The sequence below is a fragment of the Protopterus annectens genome, chromosome 6.part0 (assembly GCF_019279795.1).
Source record: "Protopterus annectens isolate FY-2018-M chromosome 6.part0, PAN1.0, whole genome shotgun sequence".
Taxonomy (NCBI): Eukaryota; Metazoa; Chordata; order Ceratodontiformes; family Protopteridae; genus Protopterus; species Protopterus annectens.
Window position 1 is genome coordinate 472,147,980 of NC_056737.1, and position 24,440 is coordinate 472,172,419.

The following is a 24,440-nucleotide window of genomic DNA, read 5'->3' on the forward strand; positions in this document are numbered from 1 at the left end:
ACCTGTAAAATAGTAAATAAGGTTCAATTCAACAAACTTATAAAAACATACAGAAAAATTATCTTTAAAATATATAACTTGTTGAAATCAATCAGTATTAAGACTCACTACTGTAGGAACTTATAGTCATAATTTGGTGTGTGCAGATTATATACTGCACAAGTTTGAGACCAATACTGCCACTTTCACAAAAGACATTTTAATTGTAAAATATTGTCAGCTACAACCTATTTCAGTCTGCTGAATCAGAACACCTTTTTCAGTAAAATATGGTTTTCCCTACCTGTGGTATAGAGATGAAGAGGAAGTTTGGTATTTCTGTCACTTGGCACCGCCTCACTGATACGAATGACAATTTCCTTCGTCGAATAACATGATCTGCATGGCCACTAACTGCCCAAAAGTAGCTGGAGAACACCAGGTTCTGAAAAAAACATACCAAAACCCTTAAGTATACAAAACAGAAACATACACCAGATACAGAAAAGAAAGAGGATCGGAAAAAATAAAGCCAGTTATATAAACTTCATCAGCGGGCTGCCTTAAACCACAGTTTGGGAAATAATAAACCATCTATTTTATGTTTATATAAATAAAGTGTCATGGTTGTAACCGTATTTCTTAAATGCATTTGTACTTGACGAATTCAAAGAAAATACAACACTGACAGAAAGTAAAAACTGCATACTATAAATTAGCATCTTCAAGGACATCACCAACAGAATGTATGGTTTCCAGGCAAGAAGCAACTGTCATTTCAAGTTCTTAAATGGCAGCAACATACAGATGTGAAGTTGTTTTCATTTTTCCCATGTGAAAGTTCTTCTCCAACCCATTAATTTGACAGTGCCACATATAAAAAGTGCATGAGTTAAAGTTTTCATTTCCTGCCCTTCAATGACTCTGGAGTTTCTCAATGCATCATTCTGAGTTTTACTGAAATATTCTTCTTACAGGTTCATAGGTTGGTACTAGGCTATCCGTCCTAGGGTCTATACAAGCCTAGCCATAACAATTCCCTGGATATTTCTTCCACAATATTTACCTCCCTGGATCCCTGTCTAGCAGGGCGACTGACATGATCCCCGGGGTGAATTTCCTATCTCCCATCCAATCATCAAGGTTCCTTTTGAAGAGGGCCTAGGAGGCGCTCTGCTTGACATGTATGGGCAGTCTATTCCAGAGTAAGTGGAGTCTCTGGGTCAAGAAAGTACAGCTGTGTACACTTACCATAAATGTAGATGTTTGAATGTATTCACTGTTGTAGTCATTACATTTGGGTTATCTGCTTGCAGGTAGCCCTCAGTCGGCCTGATTAACAAAGTCTTGGGTCCTACGTCAGTTGCTGTCTCTTCTTCCATGACGTCAGGTTGTCAGGGGTATAAAACATGCAGCCGACGCCATTACATCAGTGTTTCTTGCCCCAGATGTCAGGTGCCCCCTAATGGGAAGCGATTAAATATTAAAGTACAAAGATATACCTCCAACAAAAAAGTAAATACACGAAAAAGACTTTTAAGCATAGTAAAAAAAAGCAGAGGTATAGTTAAAAGAAGTTAGGGGGCTGGAGGGAGGGTAACCAGGACTGCAACACTGAATACACTTGAACATCTACATTTATGGTAAGTGTACAAAACTGTACTATGTTCTTCGTGTTTTACTGTTGCAGTCATTACATTTGGGTAGATTCCCAAAGCTATGGTTGGGAGGAGGAATTTAGACAGCATTAGGGCCAGCTATAAGGCCCTGCAAGACTGCAGTGGCAAAGCCAGCTCTGGATTTAGAGAAAATTGGCAAATGATAATGCTTGGTGAAAGTATGTACAGAACTCCAGGTAGCAGCTTCTAGGATGTCCCTGGTAGGGACGCCTCTGAGAAAGGCTCTAGAGCTAGATGCAGCCCTGGTGGAGTGAGGTCTGATCCCCTGGGGGATAGGTTTTCCATGGTGCTTATAGCAGAAATGAATGCAATGGCTTATCCATTTAGAAATGGTTTGCTTTGAAAAAGCCTTCCCCTCTGCCCCTGCAGCAAATGCCACCAGCAGTTGTTCAGATTTCCTTTGAGGTTTCATCCTGTCCAAGTAGAATTTAAGTTATCTGTGCACATCTAAGGAATGCAGTATCCATTCCCCTTTATTCTGTGGATTGGGAAAGAAGGGTGGCAAATGAATGGACTGATTAAGAGCCACACTGGATAACACCTTGGGCATGAAGGATGGATTGCTTCTGAGGGACACCCTGTCCACATGAAAGATGATGAAAGGCTCCATTGCCATAACAGCCTGTAATTCAGATACCCTTCTAGCTGAAGTGATTGCTAAAAGGAAAGCTGTTTTCCAAGAAAGAAATTTGAAGTCTGCAGTAGCAGCTGGCTCAAAAGGAGGTAGAGTGAGTTTCTTCAAGACAAAGTTAAGGTCCCAGGCTGGGGATGGAGATCTCCTGGGTGGTCTCAAATTTTTGGCCCCTCTGAGGAACTGCTTGAGCAGTGGATGAGAGAAGAGGGGAGGTTCTGTGTTATAATGAGCTGAAATGGCTAAGGCATGGATTTTAATGGAGGAAAAAGACAGGCCCTTGTGAAGCATCTCAGTTAAGTATTGTAAAATCTGAGGTAAATTGGGCGCTGCTGTGCTCATCCCTTGAGACTGGTTCCAGGCACAGAATCTTTTCCATTTTTCAGCATAAGATTTTCGAGTACTAGGCCTCCTTGCTTCTAAAATGATATCTATCACAGGTTTTCTGAGGGATGGTAAAGGAGAGATTAAGTAATTAGCCAGGCTGCAAGGTTCAGTGTTAGAAGCTGAGGGCGCAGAATCTGGTTCTCCTGCTGAGATAGCAGGGAAGGAGTCTGAGGCAGGTGCCATGGAGATAACCATGACACACTGCTGCAGGAGGGGGTATGAGTGTTGGCACGGCCAGTCTGGAGCAATCAAAATCATCCTTGGTTTGTCCTGTTTGATTTTTAGTAGTACTTTGGAGAGCAGAGGCAGAGGGGGGAAGGCACAGACTGATGGGTTTTTCCAGATGAAGGACAGAGCATCCACTTTCCAGGCTTGTTTGTGGGGAGCCCTTATGCAAAATGTGTCCAATTGGTAGTTCTTGGGTGAGGCAAACAGGTTTATATCTGGGCACCCCCATTTGCTTGTCAACATGTTGAAAATCCTTGGTTCCAGTTTCCACTCGTGTGGGTCCATGAGGTTTCTGTTTAGTCTGTCTGCCAGTGTATTTAATTTCCCTGGAAGGAATTGAGCTTGTAGGTGCACTTGGTAGCTCAAGGCTATGTTCCACAATGCCATGGCTAGTCTGCAGAGGGGGTAAGAATGTGTACCCCCCTGCTTGCTTATGTACCACATAGCAGTGGTGTTGTCCGTCTTTATCATTAGTTGTCCTGGAAGAATGTGGTCCTTGAAGGCTGTCAGAGCATTCTGTACAGCTAACATTTCTTTTTTATTGATATGCAGGTGCATTTGACTTGGGTCCCATTTGCCCTGAAGGCACTTCCCTGCCGGGTGAGCCCCCCATGCATAGTCTGATGCGTCTGTTGTTAGGGTTTGGGTGGCAGGGGTTGGTGTGAAAGGTAGTCCCTTGTTTTGGTAGCAGGCCTCTGCCCACCAAAGAAACTCTAGGCGTAGGCAAGGTATGACAGGTATCATTGTTTCTAGGTCTTGAGAATGTTGACACCATAGGCTTTTTAGATACCACTGTAGTTTCCTCATATGCAGTCTTGTATATGGAATTAGAAGAAAGCAGGAGGCCATGAACCCCAAGACTTGCATTATTTGTCTTGCAGATAGCAGGGTTTTTGTGACCACTTGTTTGAAGTAGGTTGTCAAATGAATTTGTTTCTCTGGCGTGAGGTAAGCCATCTGGGAAGTTGTATTCAAGCTTGCTCCCAGGAATATAATTTGTTGACAGGGTACCAGGTGTGATTTATTTTCGTTTATGGTGTACCCCAGACAAGTTAGAACCCTTTGTACAAAGGCCAAATGATTCAAAAGTATGTCCTGGCTTTCTGCCTGAATTAGACAATTGTCCAGGTATGGGTATATTTAAATATTTCTTTGCTTACAAAATGCAATAACTGGGGCTAGGCACTTTGTGAATACCCTGGGCGCAGTAGATAAGCCAAAGGACAGTGCAGAGAACTGATAGTGCGTGTAGCCTGCTTTGAAGCGTAGGTATCTTATGCAAGATTCCCTGATTGGGACATGCAGGTATGCTTCTTTTAAATCTAGTGTTGCCAACCAGGCATCTTTGCCTAGCATAGGAAGTAATTGTTGAAAAGTCAGCATCTTGAATTTTGGAAAAAAAGGTGTTTAGAGTATACAGGTCCAGGATAGGATGCCATGAATTGTCTTTTCTGGAAACCAGGAAAAGTCTTGAATAGAAACGTCCCTTTTCCGCTTCTGGTACCAAATGAATAGCTCCCCCATGCTTAAGAGAGAAAGTACTTGTTTTTGGGCCACTGCCCATTGATTTGCGGGTATGGCCGGCCACCCGCTTGGTGTTGGCAATGTGTGGAAGTGAAATCTATATCCCTGGGACACTACATTTAAAACCCATTTGTCCTGGGTACTGAGTTCCCAATTATTTGCATGAAGAGCAATCTTTCCCCCCAAAGGGGCAGTCAGTTGATAAGTGCTTGGAAATTTTAAAAGGAAGTCATTGAGACAGTTTACAATAGGGGGGGGGGGTCTTATTCCCAGATTTGGAAGTGGAGGCCCCCCACTGCTTAGTTCTTTGTGTCCCCTGGGACTGAAACCTGGGGGGTTTGCTGTGTCTGGGTTTGGCTTGAGAAGACCTGGAAGGGGATGGAAAGGACCAATTCTTAGAGGGCCAGTGCCTACTAAATCTAGGAGGCTCAACTTGTAAAAAATCTTTAACAGTTTGCATAGATTTAGCTTTATCTTCCATCTTTTTAAGAACTTCCTCAGCCTTGTTGCCAAACAGGAGGTCCTGATTTAAAGGAGCATCCAACAATTCAGCTTTAACATGATCAGGCAAAGATTGCTCCTTAAGCCAAACATGCCTTCTGAGCACAGACCTAGTAACAGCAGACCTGCAAGAGGCCTCTAATGAATCAAAACCACATTGCAAAGTATGTTTTCCAACTTGTTCAGCAGAATGCATTAAATCCTGTAATTCTTTATTTTCCACACAGTCCGGAATCAACAACATTTTCTGTTTAAGCAATCCAATAACATGTTGCTGATACTTTAACATATGAAACTGGCAGTTTAAAGCCCTAATGGCCATGGTTGCAGAAGTGTAAACCTTCTTACCCCATCTATCCAGCGCCCTGGAGTCTCTATCAGAAGGGGTAGGATTTTTAGTAGTAGAAGCCTTAATGCCCTTGAGCCTCTGTGAAATAGTCTCTGGATCTGCAATAGGATTTTTAAAGAGGAACTTGTGGGACTCAGGGACCCGGTAGTATCTGTCAGGGTTTCTGGGAGCAAGAGGCAGGGAATCAGGGGCCAAACTAGATTCCGAAAAAGCATCATCAACAATGTCTAGTACAGGAGGAATAGCTACAGGCCTATGCTGAGGTAGGAGAAGGAAATCCCTAAGCCACTTTTTTGAATCAGAAAAATCCTGGCTTTCCCAGTGTAAATGCTCCCTTAGAGTATGTAAGGTTTCCACAAAAGAAAAATCCTCAAGAGGGGAAGCAGAGGGAATTGAGTCCTCTGCATCAGAATCTTCATAAGTAGATAAGGGGAAATCCAGATCATCAGAATAATCAGAAACAACAGAATCCTGATCAGAAGATTCAAAATCAACTTCAGTCCAAGGCCTCTTAGAAGGGGGGGGGGGGTTGGCTACCTCTGATTAGAGTTATTAGATCTTCAGCCATTCTTATCATTTATTTTTTAGGCATGGAGGCTTGAGCATGTGGCCTGGGCATTGTTTTTTTAGGCATGGATCGAGATTTAGGCCTAAGTAAAGAAGGAGGCGTCAGTTTAAAATGCAAGTCCGTAGGCCTGAATACACCCTCAGAAACCGATACCTGCACAGCGGCTCCGGACCCATCCAAGGTAGAGACATCCGCGGGTTCCATAGCTGAAGCATCTTGCGGCATACCGGACTCCAAATGGGTCTCAGTAGAGGCCTGCGAATCAGAAGTAGCGGGTATCAGGGGCTGCGAAAGCTCCTCACTGAGTACCGGCGAACTGGCGACTGGCTTAGGAGAAGCATTGTCGGCAGTTTTGGACCTCGACGGCCTGTCTCTGTCTTTATCTTTGTGTTTTTTCAGAATACCGGTAGTCAGATGGCTAACCGACGACATTTCTTGATAATTAAACCGAGAACTGAAATGTTTAGAGGTGAAAAAATATCGAAGGAGGATAGTGCACTGATTAAATAAAGCACAAAACCGACAGCAAGGAACGTCATGGTCAGGGACTAGGCAAGGAATACAGTACGAATGAAAATCTTTATGAGTTATTTGCTTTCCACAAGTAATGCAATTATTAACTTTTACTGACATCGGTAAGGAGCAAGAAAAAGTTTCCCCAACGGCGTACTTACCTTTAGTTGAAGACTTCCGTTCTGAAACTTGAAAAAGAAAATTTCAGGAGTCGGCCGACCGGCACTTGAAACTGCTTCTGCTTTGGGCACCGCACGACAAGAAAGATGGATGTAATGGTGTCGGCTGCATGTTTTATACCCCTGACGACCTGACATCATGGAAGAAGGGACAGCAACCGATGCAGGACCCAAGACTTTCTTAATCAGGATGACTGAGGGCTACCTGCAAGCAGATAACCCAAATGTAATGACTGAAACAGTGAAACACGAAGAACATTCTATCCCTCTCCAGCATGTTTTGTTCATTGAGATGATAAGGTTTAGATCCCTGGAGCGTGTGGCTCTGAGGGATTGGGATTTCTTTAAATGGAGCATGTCCAACAGCTCTGGGTTTGACATGGCCTTGTACGTTAAGCAGAGATCGCCTCAGAGTAGATGATATGCCACAGAGTATAGCTGGAGTTTTTTTAGATGGTCAGCATATGGCATCTGCTTTAGGCCTGTGATTCTTTTAGTGAGATATTTCTGTGGCCTTTCCAGCTGTTGCAGATGTCTTGTGAGGTACATACCAAATGGGGCATTATACTCTATAATGGGTCTAATGAGGGATAAGTACAGTGGGACAATGACCTCCTTTTTCTGGATGAAAAGCCCTTAGTGATGAGGTGTGCCACATAGAAGGATTTCCTGACTCTTGTGGCGATGTGGTTATCGAAGGTGAGACCACTGTCCACCTGTGTCCCTAAGTCTCTCATCACACTTTCGATGTTTAGTGTACTGCTACCTATGTGGTAATTTATGGGTACATGTTTTTTTCCAAGGGGACAACTATACATTTCTTGGCATTAAGCTTGAGCCCATGGCTCTGGCACCAGGCATCTGTTTCTGTAAGACCCTTTTGTAGAATATCCACATAATTTGGGGATTCATTAATGGCTCCCAGTTTGCAGTCATCTGCGAACTTTGTTAGCCAGAGTCCCTTAGTGTTGGCCTGTACTTCATAGAAGTAGATGCCAAACAAGAGTGGTCCCAGGACTGAACCCTGAGGTACTCCACTTGTCACTTGTCTGGAGCTAGATTTGGAGTCGGCTACTTTTACAGTCTGGGTTCTGTCAGTAAGCCAGTTGGCAACCCATCGAGTGACATAAGGATTTATGCCCAGATTAGTAAGTTTATCTATGATTCCAGAGTGGGGGATGGTGTTGAAGGCCTTGGCGAGGTCCAGATAGGCTGTGTGGACTGGCTTACCCTTGTCCACAGCTCTGGAGACTGATCTGAAGAAGTCAATCAGGTTCAGGAGACAAGATCGGTCCTTCACAAACCCAAACTGGGTGGGGTCCAGTGTTTGAAGGTTGCCAATGTCTTTGTTTATAAGTTCCATGATAATGAGTTCCATGCCCTTGCAGATCAGGTTCGTCAGACTGATGGGACGGTAGTTCCCGGGATCCAAGGTGGATCCCCCCTTGTAGAGTGGGATAACTGTAGCTGTGTGCCACTCAGTGGGCACGAAGCCTGAGGTGAGGCTCTGATTAAACATGACACTTAGGTGAGGTGCCAGTTCATTTTGTAGTTCATGTAGTACACAGCCTGGGATGTCATCTATTCCCATGGATGCTGTATTCTTAGCTTTGGAGAGTGCGGTTTCTACCTGTGTGGCCATAATTACTGGAATTTGGCAATCTTTTGTTATTGAGATGGGCTCTTTAGGGGGCGAGAGGGGGGTGAAGCTGGCACTAAATCGATCTGCCAGGATATTGGCAATATCCTTAGGATCAGTATATTTAATGCCATTCTGTTGCAGATCTGAGCATTGCCATTTAGATTCTTGACATAACTACAGAATGCCTTGTGGTTGTCTTTGGAATCTTTGGCAATTTTATTTTCGTAACTAGCTTTTCAGGATTTTATGAGGGATCTCAGCTTCTTATTGAGGCTGGTGAGGGAGTTTTTTGCATCTTGGGATTTTCCTCTTTTCTGCAACAGTTTCTTCCTTCTGTTGTATAGATTGTTTATAGCAGGGGACCACCAGATTGGCATCCTTTTTTTGGAGGAGAGCATCTTGGTTCTATTTGGGATGGCACGATTCATGCACAAGTGGATATGCTCATACATTGCCTTAGTGTAGGATTCTGCAGTCAAACTTTCAGTTCCCATCTGCATGGGTGTCATGAAGTTTGTCACTTCTGACTTCAGTAGCATGAAGTTGGCTTTGAAGAAGTTTTTTAAGGAGGTTTCCTTACTGGGGGTGGGGGTGGGATGTGGATGTCAAGGGTGATTTGCTTATGGTCACACCTGACCAATGATGGGGTGACCACTGGTGTGGAGCATCTATCTTCCATGTTGGTAATGACCAGGTCTAGGATATTGGAGCCCCTAGTGGGACAATGGATTGCTTGATCCAGGGCATTGGAATTTATGAATTCCAAGAACCTTTGGGAAAAGGAGTTGGTACCCGAGTAGTTTTCCCAGTTAATGGCAGGGTAGTTGAAATCACCCAGTATTAGGGTGTTTGGTTGTATCTTAATATTGTCCAGTATGTTTAGAAAGGTGTAGTGAGAATCTTGGGGCATGATGGGGGATCTGTAGCAAGCTACAATTTGGATTGCAGTCTTACCTAGTGTTAGTTGCACCTGGAGAATTTCAGATGCATTATGTTGGGCAACTAGCCTGGAGGTGTGAATATCCTTGGTGAATATGAACACTCCTCCACCTTTAGTGTTTCAGTCTTGGTTTTGTGGCTGAAAAGTGTGGTAAGAACTGTAACCTGGTATTGCAGGGGTGCTCTCTGGAGCCTTGAACCAGGTCACAGTTACTGCACAGATATCGATGTTCTCCATTTTTAGGAGGGCCTCAAGAGTGCATTTTGAGGTTTAGACTTCTAGCATTGAGTAGCATTACCTTCGGATTTTGCATGCTTGTATCTGTTACGGTGGCGGTTTTGTCCTTTGAACCTTGCCTAAAAAAGGCACTATAGGGGTGGCAAGAGCTTTAGCCAGTAACCTGAATCTCAGGTGTGACAGGTGCAGACCATCTCTGGCAAAGCATCGTGGTTTGTTTGTTGATCATGTCTTCCCAGGCAGACAGATACTGGATCCCCTTTGAATGACACCAGAAGCTTAGCCAATTGTTGAAGTCAATCATTTTGTCCTTATACTGTGGTATCATTCTGGGTGAAGGCAGGATGCTACTCAGGGTTACGGTCATACCTGCCTGGGTCACATGATCCGAGAGCTCTTCCATGTCTATTTTCATGTAGTCCAGGGAGGTACGTCTCAAGTCATTCACTCCAGCATGGACAATGACAGAGTCGTATTTGTACTTGTTGTGGAGTGACTTGAGTGCATGCGTTATGTGGCGGATCCTGACACCCGACAGGCAGCTGACTGTAATTTTCTCCTTGTTCAGCCTGGTGAGTGGGACATCAGTGTGCCTGACTATAGAGTCACCTATGACTAAAGTGTTGGGTACATTGTCTTGCCTTAGGGGCTGTTGTTGGGTGGCACACTGGTGTTGTGAGCTATGTGTCACTTTGGTTGTGACTGGTGTTTGTTTCCGCTTCAGCTTCGGAGGTCCTTGTTGCTTGGGCAGGTTAATGTTAAGGGCCTCCGCATATGTGGGTTTAGTGTTACTGTGTGTGGGTGTTGATGGTGTGGGTTTTGAAGGGCTATGAGTTGCTTGAGGTGTAGTGCAGGTGTTAACCTTCTTCTCTTGACTGTCTAGCACAATCTTGGCCGGAGAGAGCTTTGCTTCCAGTTTGGCTATGTAAGTGCATCTCTCGCAGGTTGTAGTGTTGGGTGGTAGGAGGAGAGGGTTGTCTGTGTACATGAGGCAGTTGCTGCATTGCCCCAGTATGCCCAGATTCACCAGGTGGACAGGAGAAATCACCAGAAGCTGACCCTTGGACATGCCTGTTTAGGTGCTTTTTTGTAAAGTATAAGAGCTGTTTTCCCTTACCTTTGCAAGATACTTTGCAATTATAGGCTGCTTAGTGCCTACGATTAATTTCTCCTTACTGACAAGGAGATTTGAGTGTTTGTATCAGTTCCAGGTTTCCTAGTGCTTTCCAGCAGGTTCTAGAGCAAGTGCTAGTCACAGGGGTTCAGATTTTAGTGCTACTACTGAGAAACCAGGTAGTTCTGAGGGAAAATTTGAAGAGCAGATTTTCTGGCACCTGAAATAGTTTAACTATAGCCTCACGGTGCTGCATGATGCGAAAAATGTGCACGCACACGCATTTTTAAGCCAAAAAGTTGAAAGGGATAGAAATCAGCCCCAAAAGACTAATAAAATTACAATTTCAGAGCTGGAAACCACTCCTCCAGTGTTAGATAGGCAGTACAATGCTCACCACTCCCACAGGTAAGCAGTAGGACTTCCCTCTACCACAGCAAGGTCTGGATAGCTCTGAACACAGAAAATAAAGTCCTGAGACAAGCAAAACCTGGGATCTGGACTGGCTAGGAAAGGTGGGAAACGAGCAAACAAGATACTATTTTTTGGGGGGTTAAAACAGGCTAAACAATGCAATAATACAGTAAATAAACACAGAAAATGCTAACACACTTGAGTGTGTAGTCCTAAACAGTGAATGCAATTCAAGCTCTACAAAATTAGCAATTTAAAACTTTTGAAATGAAGCAAGGCAAGTGCACAACTGAAAAATGATTTAAGAGGCAGTAATACAGCAGGATAAGTAGCTAGTCTACATATACAGAGAAGTATATACATATATATATATATATATATATATACATACACAGAAAAGCAGCTAAAACACACAATTCAGATGCAGTGCAACCTAGAGCACTTGAGCTGTAGCAATATTAAGGCAAATACAGTTATAATAAATGCTCCAAAATATATTCTATATTTCCAAAATGTTTGAGAAGCACAGTCAGAACACAAGGAGATTCAGGCAATTTTTTTCCCATTTACATCACATCAGATTCATAACATAATCAATAGCAAACTGGATCAGTCACTCAAGGTACAGTTGTGTAAGCTGCGCTTAACCATAACAGATGATGTACGAATTCCTCATTATTTGTATTGCATCCTGCCCAGGATACAACTGGCCAGTCTTCAAAAAAGTTCCGTCTCCCTCCCATACCAACACACTGACTGCTGGCTGGCTAACCTCTTGGAGAGAAATCAACAGTGTGTAAGAAACTGCAGGACTTTCTTGCCCAAATATAATGAGAAAGCTTACTCATCCAGAAACCTCAAAATGATAAAAACATGTAACTGTTATCCCAGCAACTAAATGTATACAGTAGAAGGGGGATGGAGGGTGGGTGTGGTACTGTGGTTACTGCAGCTGTGAGGAATTCAAACATCTATTGTTGTGGAAAGTGCATATGTATTAAGTTCAACATTCTACCTGCTGCAGTAGCCTTTGGCAATTTAGGTTCATCACCAAAGCTTATCCAAGTCGCGATGAGGAAAGATATGGGTCCAGGAGCCCCTGAAGAATGGTCCAAGCAAAGCCAGTACTTGGCCTGTAAAAGAAATCCAGTATGCAATGCTTTGCAAAAACATGTACTTAGGACCATGTAGTTGCCTCTACAATGCTTCTAGAGTACATCCCTTTCAAATGTATCATTAAAAAAGGCTCTATTACAATGTGCCTTAACCCTAGCTGGAAGTTTTTTAGGGTGGAAATAAAATGAAAAGAACAACCAACTGGAAATCTCAGAGTTGACACAGGCTGTTGTTCTCCAGTCTCATACTAGAAATTCTACAGCTGTATAGCTTTTCTAAAGGACTTGGTACTGACAAGAAAATACCAGAGTTGCAAAAGCATGACCACAGCATATAGAATCTCTTCTCCAGTCATTCAAATTCTGAAAAAAATGAGGAAAATAGACAGCCTGAATCAAGGTACACTCCAAAAGTAAGGCTATATATATATATATATATATATATATATATATATATATATATATATATATATATATATATATATATATATATATATATATATATATATATATATATATATATATATATATGTATATACGTATATGTATGTATATCTATGAACATTTTTCTACAGATGACACTATATGCATGCAAAAGCAAAAGGGTTAATCTACCATGAAGGTTTGCAACCTGGATACTCTCTTACAGATTTTAGAGCAATAAACCAGTTAGTCTACCAAAAAAAAAAAAGGGAGAAAACCAAAATCATCCAGACTAGCTGGATCGAATGTAGACAGAAATAACTTCCCCAGCAAAAAGTAAAGATCCCAATTAAGGAAGTGACCTTACACATCAACAGATAATCTCTGTAGAACAGCTTGAGCAAAATCTGAAAAGAAAAGGAGGATCCATGGGCAGACATGCTGAAATTGCTGACAAATACCCCTTGCCAAAGGAGTAAAAAAAGCCATAGGGCAGTAACTCACAAATGTTTGAGAACCAGAGGTAATAATTCTGCACAAGACCCTGGTTATAGATGTGAAGATTGTGGTAATTCCTCTGGCTAATTCCACAAAAAGGGAAAAAGTATAGTTGTGTAAGTAAGCTTACCATAGCAGTAGATGCTTGAATGATCACTGCTGCAGTAGCATTAGCTATATGGGGTTATATCCCACCAGGGATATAACAGTCATCCAGCTTCCAAAGCTTCAGGGCACCTTCCACATGTCCCAAACCATTAGTCAGCTAGTGATGAGCTGAACAAAAAGACAGGTTTGGGTACCAAGCCCTTTGGAGCTTTCATGTCAAAAGAGAAAGGGATTCTGAGCTCTGAAAGTACAGTGCTGGTAACAACAAAAAATTTAAGGATTTACACCCCAGCACATACAACATACCAACAAACAAGGGGGGTAGATACAGAAAGCAGCTACTGCAGCAGTGATTATGCAAACATCTACTCGTATGGTAAGTTTACTTACACAACTGCATTACGTTCATCATATTGATCACTGCTGCAGTAGCCTTAGCTATAAGGGTAGCTTACCCTAATTTCCTACATTTGGGTGGTATAAGAAGACTCCTGGAGCCATTGGCGAATGGTCCTAGCAAAGTCTGATCTAGACGTAGAGAAGGAATCAAACTTACTGTGCTCTACAAAAGTATGAACAAAGGACCAAGTTGCTGCTTATTGAATACTTCTAGGATCCAACCCTTTCCAAGAAGCCATACATAAAGCCAAGGCCCTGGTAGAGCGGGCCTTGACCCTGCCTGAAGAATTTTGTTGTGGAAATAGTCTACTTCAACAGAGGTTGTCCTTTCTTCTTGATTTCATAAGAAATGAACAACTGATCTGAAGATCTGAAAGATTTAGTTCTGTCAAAGACAGTATCTTAGTTGTCTGTGGGCATCCAAGGTATACAGTATCCTTTTTCCCCAATTTGTAGGTTCAGGAAAAACTGGGGAGGTTGGTAATTTGGCTTAACGTAAACTTGAATACCACTTCAGGCATAAAATAAGGATTAACCCTGTCCCTGTGGAAAAATGAGATAGGGTTGACTCACAATAAGAGCTTGTAACTCCGGTACCCTTCTTTCAAAGGTCAGAGCAATCAGTAAAATTGTTAACCATGTTAAGAATCTCAAGTCAGCCAGGAGAGATGGTTCAAATGCAGCAAGTGTTAGCTTCTCTAACACAAAATTAAGATCCCTAGAAGGGGCAACTGTTTTTCTTAAAGGTCTCATGAAAAACACCTTTCAAAAAAATTTTGACATAAGACTGCATCGAAAGAGGAAGATCTACAGGTTCATAGGTTGGTACTAGGCTATCGGCCCTAGGGCCTATGCAAGTCTAGACATAATTCCCTGGCTATTCCTTCCCACAGTATTTACTTGCTAAAATGGTTGATAGATGAACCTTGATGGAGTAGTAAGAAAGGCCACAGGATAATAACTCACACATATATTGCAAAACCAGAGAGCAACTAGCCCTGAATGGGTGTTGGCTATATCATTGACACCAACTAGAAAACCTTTTCCATTTGTTAATACAGGACTTTCCAGTAGCATTTTTTCTTTCCTTCATTAGTACTGCCTGCACGTCTTCAGTAAACAGGTGCCTAAAGGGAATTAAGACCCTGTCGTCCAGACAGTCAACTGAATTTGATTCAGGCTGAGGTGTATCAAACACTCATGATCTTGTTTGAGGAAACATGTGGTAATTGCTCCTTGACATTTCCAAAAGAAGGGAGAACCACCATTGCCTAGGCCAGAAGGGAATCGCCACAATGATCCTAACGGATTCCTTCTGAATCTTCAAAGTACCCTGGATACCAGAGGAAAAGGTAAAAAAGCATACAGGAAGGAACACTTCTGTCCAAGGAAAAGAAAAAGCATCTGTCTTCCAAACCTACTTGCATGACGTCCTGGAGTAGAATCTTGCCAGCTGATTGTTCAGAGAGGAGGCAATGAGGTCTACTTGAATTCCTCACAGATGGATCAAATCTTGGAAGACCCTCTGATTTAGTTTCCATTTGTGAGAATCGGCCCTTGCCCTAGTCAGCTTGTCTGCCACACAGTTTTGCTCTGACAGAATGTAGGATACCCATAAAGTGAGATTGTGCTGTAAATCTATATTCCAAGCTAACATGGCTAGCCTGAAAAGGGGGTACAACCTTTTTTTCCCTTGCCTGCTGCTGTACCACATGACTGGATTATTGTCTTTAACAACTTGAAGAGGTCTCGGGCACCAAAGATGATTCAGAAAGTTGACGGCTTTGAACAGTACACGCATCTCTTTTATATTTATGTGCTTGCATCTGTCCTTTGTGTCCCACACACCTTGCACTTTTAGCTCTTCTGAAACTGCTCACCAAGCAACATCGGATGTGTGTTTGGTGATTGACTAACCACTTTGGAACAGGGAGGGAGAAGGGAGACTTGGATATAAGGATAGTTGCCGTTTCCACCAAGTGAATTCCTTCTGACAACCCTCAGCACTGGGATTTGCAAAGACAAAAGATGTTGATCCTGGGACCAAACAGACTTCAGATACCACTGTATCTTTCTCGTGTGAAGTCTTGCCAAGGGTATCATGAGAATCATAGAAGCTAAGAGACCAAAAAGCCTGAGGTTTTCCCTCACAGTGAAAGAAGTCTGAGTGGAAAGCCTTAGAAATAGATCTGTCTTTTCCTGGGAAGAACACCTCTTTGAACTGAGGTGTCTAGTTGACATCCCAGGAACACAATCCCATGTAAAGAAGTCAAAAGACTTTTAAATGTTTTCTTTGAATCTCAGCTTGTGTAAGACAGATCTCTCACCCAACCGAGACAGTACAAACATCGAGAAAGACTCTGCAAAGATAAGCAAGTCATTTAAATACAGAAAAATGTGGACATCTTGCAATGAGCTATAACAATCTGTGAACACACTTGGTGCAGTGGATAGCCCCAAGGGCTAAAGCAGAGAACTGATAATATGATCCAAACACAAAAAAAAATTAAGAAACACCTGAAGTCTAGATGAACAAGGATGTGATGACAAGCATCTTTTAAATCTAGTATTATCAGGAAACTTGAATGAGGAATAAAAGGTAACAGGTTGTGAAGCGACAACATTCTGAATTTGGGCACTATTACAAACAAGTTAGGAAAGAAAGATCCACAATTTGTATCCAAGCATTTTCTTTCTTTAACACTAAAATCAGCCTTAAATAAAAACCTTTTCCCAACTGGGAAGGAGAAGCTGGTTATATTACCCCCTGGGACAGCATGTGATGGGCAGGTGGAAAAACAGTCTGTTCTGATGGAGGAGGGGTTACTCACTGGAAAACAGGAATTTCCTCTCATTGCCATCTGTAACCTTGATGAATAATCAGAATCCATTTGTCTGAAACTATCTATTGCCAAAGAGAAATGTGAAGATTTACATTTTCTGGAAGGGAAAAGATGCTGCTGGGGGGGGGGGTCCCTTAAATAGTCACAAGCCAAAAACACAACTGAATAAACAAGTAGCAAAAAAAGTCTTCAGAGCCGAGTACCTCAAAAGGTTTAATTGAAATATACCACATTAAGTGCTTTCGTCCACAGGTATCAGGACTTCATCAGAACAACAAATGAACTAGTGTTCTCCATTTTTATACTCGTGGGTGGCTACCCTCCAATAAATAAATAATTAGCTTCATTACATGATTGGCAAATACAAAACAAAAACTGACATCACAAAAACATTTAAAAAGACTAATTGAGAAGCATGTTAAAACCAAAACCAACTAAGTTGCATATTGTACACAGTAAATAAATAACCCAAGCAGTTTAGGCTTGCTAGCTTCACTAAACAAATAACAATATATATTATATTACAAACAAACCAAGCTATATGTGCTTTATAAAAATTGTAGTAGTAGTTAAATAAGCAAATACCAACAAACTATGACCACCAGAAACCTTACACCCTTCGATTTACCAAGGTTCAGAAATTGGTACTTTAGGGTTAAAAATTAAAAATTAAAAATAGTAGCATGCCTTTAATTTAAGCAAACTAATATTAGTTTTTAATTGCCACTTCAACTCTAAGTACTCTAAGTAATTGTCCACAGATCTCCCCCGGTCACCCAGTTAAACCTGGTCAATCACACAGAATTTAAACAAATGTCCAGGATGTCCTTTAACGTGTTTTGCCAATGTGTTATGCTCATCCGTCTTCCTAATATCGTAGTTGTGTTCATATACCCTCTCTGTCTTAATGTTCTCTTAGTTTTCCCAATATAAAATGCAGGACATTCTGTGCAAAAGGCCAGATAGATCACTCCCTTACTACTGCATAGGAATCTATGTTTAAGGTACATTTTTACCAAAGCCAGGCACTACAATAAAGGACCCCTCAAACATGAACTTGCAAAAATTAAAATTTTCACATTTTGACATTTTCCCCAATTTAACTGGTAATCAATGATCTTTCCAACAACATCTTCAAACAAGGGGCCTTCTTGTACATGAACATAGGTTTTAGTCCTACAACATCCTGGCACTCACTAGTAGTAGAAAAAATGGACCAATTCCTTTCCACAATTTCTTTCAGGCCTTCAGATTGTCCTGTATAGGGTAAAATTAACCTGGGCTGAAAGCCACCCACCCCTTTCTGTTCAATCTTAAGGTCTCCCTCATCTCTGGGACTGGTACCCTGTACATTTCATAGTAAAGGGGAAAAGTGACTAACCCCCCCCCCCCTTTCCTTTTAATTTCACTAAAGATATTGTTCAGGAATTCATCAGGGTAATCTCATCTTCTGAACATTTGCATGAGGTTAAACATCTCTACCTGGAAATCGTCATTGTTAGAAACCATCCAGGCGAGTCTGACACATTGCCCCTTGACTATGGATTTCTTTTGGTGTATGGGGTGCATACCATCGAAATGTAGGAAAGAGTTGGAATAGCTAGCCTTTCGGTGTACAGTGGAGTCAAACCCCCTCCATTCAAAATTCTTTTTGAGATGAATGTCGAGGAAATGCACTGAATCCCCCTTGAGGTCCATGGTGAAAGTTAGAAAATCAGTAGTAGAGTGTAAATAGTCCGAATTCCTGCAATTTTGACTCCATATCATTCCAGAAAAAGATCATATTGTCAAGGAAGTGGCCATAAAAAAGCCAACACTCCTTAAAGTCAGAGTCAAGCACAAATTTGTTTTCTCAATAGGACAAGACAGTGTTAGTAAATATGGGAGCACAAGCTGCCCCCAAGGATACCCCAGTTTTCTGTCTAAAAATTTGTCCTTCAAAGGTTAAGTAATTATTCACCAAAACTATTTCCATGAGTTCCCTTCATGACATTCAATCTACTGTGGCTAAGATTTATATTAACGTGTGGTATATTCACTTAAATAGTCATTCTGATTTTTTGGTCTGTTCTTGGTTTTGGGTGACTCCAGAATTCTTTTTGCAATCCCATTGCAATTTCTTCTTAAATGTCGGTTTACCTGCATTTGTTGAGACTGTGGTATTTTCTTTTTTTTTTGCCAAAAATGGATGAGGTGTTAGAGAATCCCTTAGAAAATTTGGAAAAGGAGGGCTGAAAATTCTTAAGAGATTCCCTGTACCAACTTACCCCTTTTATCACACATTTTGATCACATCAGCAACAGAGGGGCCAAAAACTAAATTTTTCTCCAAAGGAGAATTTGAAGTCTCATTTTAACATCGTCTGGGAGATTCTGAGAAAACAGCTAGGCAAACCTCCTCAAAACAGTACCAGGGGCCACACTCCTGGAAGATGCATCAACTGAGACTGACACACACACACACACGCACACGCACACACTGTAAATAACCAGTGAATTGTACAATTGAAGAAACTAAATTATTTAAAGCAGAGTTTTTGTCACAAGAAGAAACTGCAGAAAAAACATTCCTCATATTTCCATAATTAGTCAAAACAGACTTTAAAATAAGCCTGACAATTTCAAAAGTCTGAAAATCAAAGCTGCAGAATCTTACATTTAAATGTTTAGCAGCAGTAGGATTAACTAAAGCTACAGATGCTGGGTCAGGTTTGGGAAGAGTATATAAAAACTTAAAAAGACTGAGGAACTTTATACATCCTATCTGCCTTTTTAGGGGCAGCTGGCTGACTATCAGCAAAATTGCAGGCAGTAACACATACATCCTCGAAAGCTGACAGAAGAGATGAAGGTTCTGGAAATTCCTTCTGTAACAGCTCATAGTATTTTCTGAGCAACTGGGAAGTCTCTCTGCTCTCCCACTGAAAATACTGGCACATTCCGGAAATGGTTTCAGAGAAACAGAAGCTTCCACAGGGATAATCAGAAAGCGAGTTCTTCTCTGTGTCTGAATCAGAAATCTGCGGAGAAAACCCTGCATCTGTCACTCGATCTTCCTGTCCAAATTCAGAATCTTGAATCTTTTCAGGAAAAGAGGTAACCCTAATTTCTTTTATCAGAAACTACTTTATAAAAAGGATCAATAGCCCAAATTTAACCCGAGCCAGACCCAATAAACTACTCCTAGCCACAGAAATTTGAGGAGGATTAGATACATGTTTAGTTTTCTTTTCAACAAGAAAAATGGGGCCAACAATGGTATTAATGGCAGCAGCAGCTTCCCCATGGATAGACACTACATTCTGACAAAACGGGGAAGCCTTCCCTGTTGCCTCTCCCAGGAACAACAAGAATGGCCCTCTCTTGCCCACTGTGGGGACACCAACACTTGCAGAGGACATCGCTAGCCCTCAGTCCATAGTGACTGAATGTGTTACACCAGAGAGATCCAGGGTAAAAAAAATGAGTGGTCTGACATACAACTAATGGTGACAACAGACTCTCTCATATGTGAATAAAGCAAATTGCTAGCATGTTGTGGTGGCAAAGGCTGTTTTTTTTCTTTTTGTGGCTGGAAGAAGGCTTGACCATGGGACAGACAGTTTGTTCAGTGATCAAGCTGAAAATGTTGCCTCATTCCTGGGAAAAGCAGCAGCAAAAGCCGGTAAAAATTTAAAGTCGTTAAAAGTCACTTTTTTCCCAAAAAAAACACAGTAAAAAGTCCTTTAAAAAACTTTGCAAATCCCAAAATATAAAATAAGCACAATTTCTCCACAGAAAAAAATGTTTTTCAAATACTTCTAACATCTTTTAAACTCACAGGAGAAAATAGCACTCTCATTTAAAAGTACAATACAACCTCATGACAGCCTGCAAAAACAAACTAATGACTTTAAAATAACTTTCCAGAACAGGACATTGTTATTAAACAATCAGTTCTTAAAATGGAAGTTTTTTCCACAAAGGGAACTTATCTGTCCAGAAAAGGAACAGCACAAGCTGACCGTCAATCTTTGAAAATCTCAGAAGTGTACTCTTCCGTTGCAAGAAAGCTCTGATAGTCTTAGCACCAAACTTATCTTTTTAGTCAGCTCATCCTGAGTTATCTGATGGTTTGGATGAATGGAAGATGCTGTAAAGCTTTGGAAGCTGGTCAGCTGTTACGTCTTTGGTAGGATATCACCCCATATATTTAAGACAACTGCAGCACAGATCAATATGATTAACATTCAATGTTATCTGGGTCAGAAGGGAGTCACAATAAAATTTTTGTATTTTTTGGAGAGCCCTTCTGAATGCTCAGAATGAAGCTGGATATCAGTGGGAATATATACAGTAAAGAAAATACATCTGTTTTCCAGGCCTGACTGCATGGAACCCAGGTGCAGGAACTTAAAAAGGAGGTGACCAGATCTACTTGAGGTGATCTCCACAATTGTATCCATTCCTGGAAGGCCTTTCTTTCACTTTCCATTAGTGAGGATCTGTCCTGCTCATGCTCAGTTTGTCTGCTTCCACATTTTTGCTCTGACAGTATGCAAGATGCTTGGAGGGTTATACAATGCTGTAGTGCTAAAGCCTAAGCCATCATAACCAGCTTGCACAGGATGTAAGAACTGCACCCCCAATTTCTTTATGTAACACATCACTGTGTATTACAGATTATTTCTGTAAAATCTTACCATAACAATAGATGTCCTTCTGTTCTCTGTTGCAGTATTCTTTAAATGAGGGAGTTGTCTGCCATGAAGACCCAACGTCAGCAAGTATACAAAACACTTTTATTATTAGGGTTGCGTGGTACGTCGCACATAGGCTTCTGTCGGAAGTCGGCCATAAAAGTGATGCATGCACGCACCATCCTCCGAACTGACTGCCCCAGGAGGAATGCCCAACTAAGGGTAGTAAATAGGCAAAGTATATCCAAGAAAGAACAAAGTCAGGGGATAGAGGGAGGGATGGCATACTGCAACAGAGAAGAGAAGGACATCTATTGTTATGGCAAGATTTTACACAACTAATCTATGTCCTTCTATTCTTCTGTTGCAATATTCTTTACATGAGGGAGAATACCAAAGCTTATGAGGAAAGGGAGGAGAATAGAGGCAAAGGAGCTCTCCATGAAGCCATGGAGAATAGCCCTTACAAACTCTGCCCTAGATCTGGAAATATTGTCCAATTTGTAAAGTTTGGTGAAGGTATGGACTGAAGACCAGGTGGCTGCCTCCAGAATGGATTTAGTGTCCATTCCTTTGAAGAAGCAACACCCCTTGTAGAGTGCGCCTTAAGAGGAGAAGGGAGGCTCTTTCCATGGTGCTCATAGCAGAAGGAAATGGTTTTAGAGATCCAGCTGGAAATACTGTGTTTACACACAGGGAGCCCTAAAGCTCTAGTGTATAATGAGACAAATAACTGGTCTTATTTCCTGATATCTTTTGTTTTATCAAAATAGAACCTAAACTGTCTGTGCACATCTAAGGTGTGCAAAATCCTCTCCACAGAGTTCTGTGGACTGAGGAAAAATGTAGGTTAATGGACATACTGGTTGTGGGATAACTCATTTACCACTTTAGACATAAAGGAAGGGTTGGTGCAGAGAGACACTCTGTCTCCGTGGAACACCAAGAAGGAAGGGCAAGCCATTAGGGCCTGTAGTTCATAAACCCTTCTGGCTGAGGTTAGCGCAAGCAGCAAAATAGTTTTCCAGAAGCAAAATTTCAAGGAAGCAGAAGCTGCCGACTCAAAAGGAGTAAGGGTCAGCTTCTCTAATATAAAGTTAAGATCCCGGGGGGGGGTGCAACAGGTTTCCTGGGGGGGATCTTATGTGAAGGACGCCTTTTAAGAATTGTTTAGCCTGTAGACGCTAAAAGTCGAGACAGAGGCAGACAGGCAGAAATAGCTGACATGTATACTTTGACTGAAGAGTAAGTTAAGCCAGCATATAGTAATTCACTCATACAGGTATAAGAGAACTGTCAGTGGGTCCTGGTTTTGGGAAAGATACCAAATGAAAATCTTTTCCATTTGGATAAGTAAGATTTTCTAGTTATGGGTCTCCTGGCCACTTGCAGAACCCTGAGCAAGTCCTCTGAAAAAAAGTGTCTGAAAGGAATTAAGATCCTATCACACACAATGTCAGTGAAGGGTAGACAAGTGGAGATGGATTACGGTTCCTTTGTGCTGTGTGAGAAGGTCCACTCTGTGGGGTAACTTGTGGTGACTGTCCTTGGCTAAATGCAGAAGCAGGGGGAATCAATGTTGTCTTGGCCAAATGGAAGGCACCATCAAGATTCTTGGTTTGCCCTGTTGAATCTTTAGCAGGATTTTTGGAAGGAGAGGGAATGGCTACTCCACTGCCCGATTATAGAATTATGCCTTCCTCAGTCACTCAACTAGACTCCCCAAAAACCTTTAAAACTGCACTAAAATGCCACTAACTCAATAGTCATATCTGCTCTTGTCCACAAAAGTCTAAACCATCTTAAACAAATTTAACTATTCTTTCCTTTTCTTTCCTCTCCTCTCAAATTCTAAAACCTTTCTTAATATAATCTAGCACATCCTAATCTCTCTATCTAATCCTAGGCAATTGTCTTAAATCCCATAAACTTTTAAAACAATCTGTTTAACTTCTTAAAGGATTAACTTGACTCAAACATCATCTGTATTTGAACGCTTATTATTGGTAAGTGCTGCATGTTAGATATTAATAGCTAATGTGATTTTTTATAAAAAAACATATGCTCATTGTATATTTTATCTTTAAAGTTCTCTGTAACAAATCTTGTGGAGCTTTTCTCCCCAGGCTTCCACTGAAAATGAGTTTCTGACTCAGTCCTGGTCATCAAATGTCAAATAAATAATTTAATTAATTAAATGCAGAAACAAACTCTTCCATGAAAAGCTGAGGGAGTCCACTTTCCAGACCAGAGGATGAGGACCTCTGGCACAAAGGCATGGAAACAGTCTGTTCATGACGGGGACAAAAAGATCTATTTCTGGAGTACCCCATCTGTGGACAATGTCCAGGAAAACTTCAGTATGAAGCATCCATTCGTGGGATCATGTTTCGGACCTGCTCAATGTGTCTGTCACTACATTCTGACTGGAGGGGATATACACAGCCTGGAAGGGATTTTGATGTTCGACAGCCAATTCCCAGACTTGCAGAACTAGTCTCCAAAGGAGAAGACTTTGTCCCTCCCCATTTGTTTACATACCAGAGAAATGTTATGTCTGTGCAAATTGTTAGAGGGCCTGGGATGAAGAGCCAGCAGGAGTGCTCTATTTTTTTTTTTTACACTGATGTGTTCCCTTCTTTGAGGAGGAGGACCAGGTCCCTTGTGCTTTTATGGAGTGTCTGAGGCATCTGTGAATATCTCCTGGTCCAGCTGTAAGGGATGGAGTGGGAGGACCTGGGTTGGCAGTTAGCCGTTGAATCCACCAGGTAATCTCCCTCTTCAGACAAGGGAGATGGGGAACTGTGAACTCTAGGGTCTGTGTATGTTGCAGCTACACTGATTTCAGGAACCACTGTAGTTTCATGTGTAGTTTTGCCAGAGGAAGCCAAAGGTCCGGTAGTGATGTGAGTCAGTGGGATGAGGCTTTGGAAAAGGAAATGAGCTCCTGAGCCTTCTGAGTGGGGAGGGAGACCTTCACAAGGTCTGTTTGTAGCCTGCATTCCAGAAATATCTGGTCCTGGGATGGACAAAGAGCAGACTTCTGGTAGTTTATTTTGAAACCCAGAGATTGTAGGACGGAGATGGTGGAGTTTAGATGATGTTCCAGTGCTCCTAGACTGACAGCTATTCATCCAAGTATGGGAAGACCTGAATGCCTTGAAGTCTGCAGTAAGTAATTACTGGGGTTAGACATTTTGTGAATACCCTTGGCACAGTGGAGAGACCAAAAGGCAAGGCAGAGAATTGAAAGTGCCAGGAAGACAAAGAGAATCTTAAGAACTTCCTGTAATTGAGATGAATGGGGATGTGTAAGTAAGCATCCTTTATGTCTATGGAAGCCATGTAAGCTTGTGGCATGATAAGGGGAAAATGAGTTTGCAAGGTTAGCATTCTGAATGTGGGTACTTTCAGGAAAGTGCTGAGCTAGGAAAGGTCGAGGACGGGTTTCCATGGGCCCTCTTTCCTTGGTACCAAAAACATCCTTGAAT

General features: G+C 41.7%; 1 protein-coding gene across 1 annotated transcript in view; it reads right to left on the reverse strand.

The window, feature by feature from the left end:
• The window catches only part of INO80 (INO80 complex ATPase subunit), a 2,478,170-nt gene that overhangs the window by 621,286 nt on the left and 1,832,444 nt on the right, over positions 1–24,440 (reverse strand). The window contains exon 27 of the mRNA XM_044074204.1: positions 284–424. Coding sequence (XP_043930139.1) covers positions 284–424 — 141 coding nt within the window. The remainder of the gene's footprint in view (positions 1–283; positions 425–24,440) is intronic.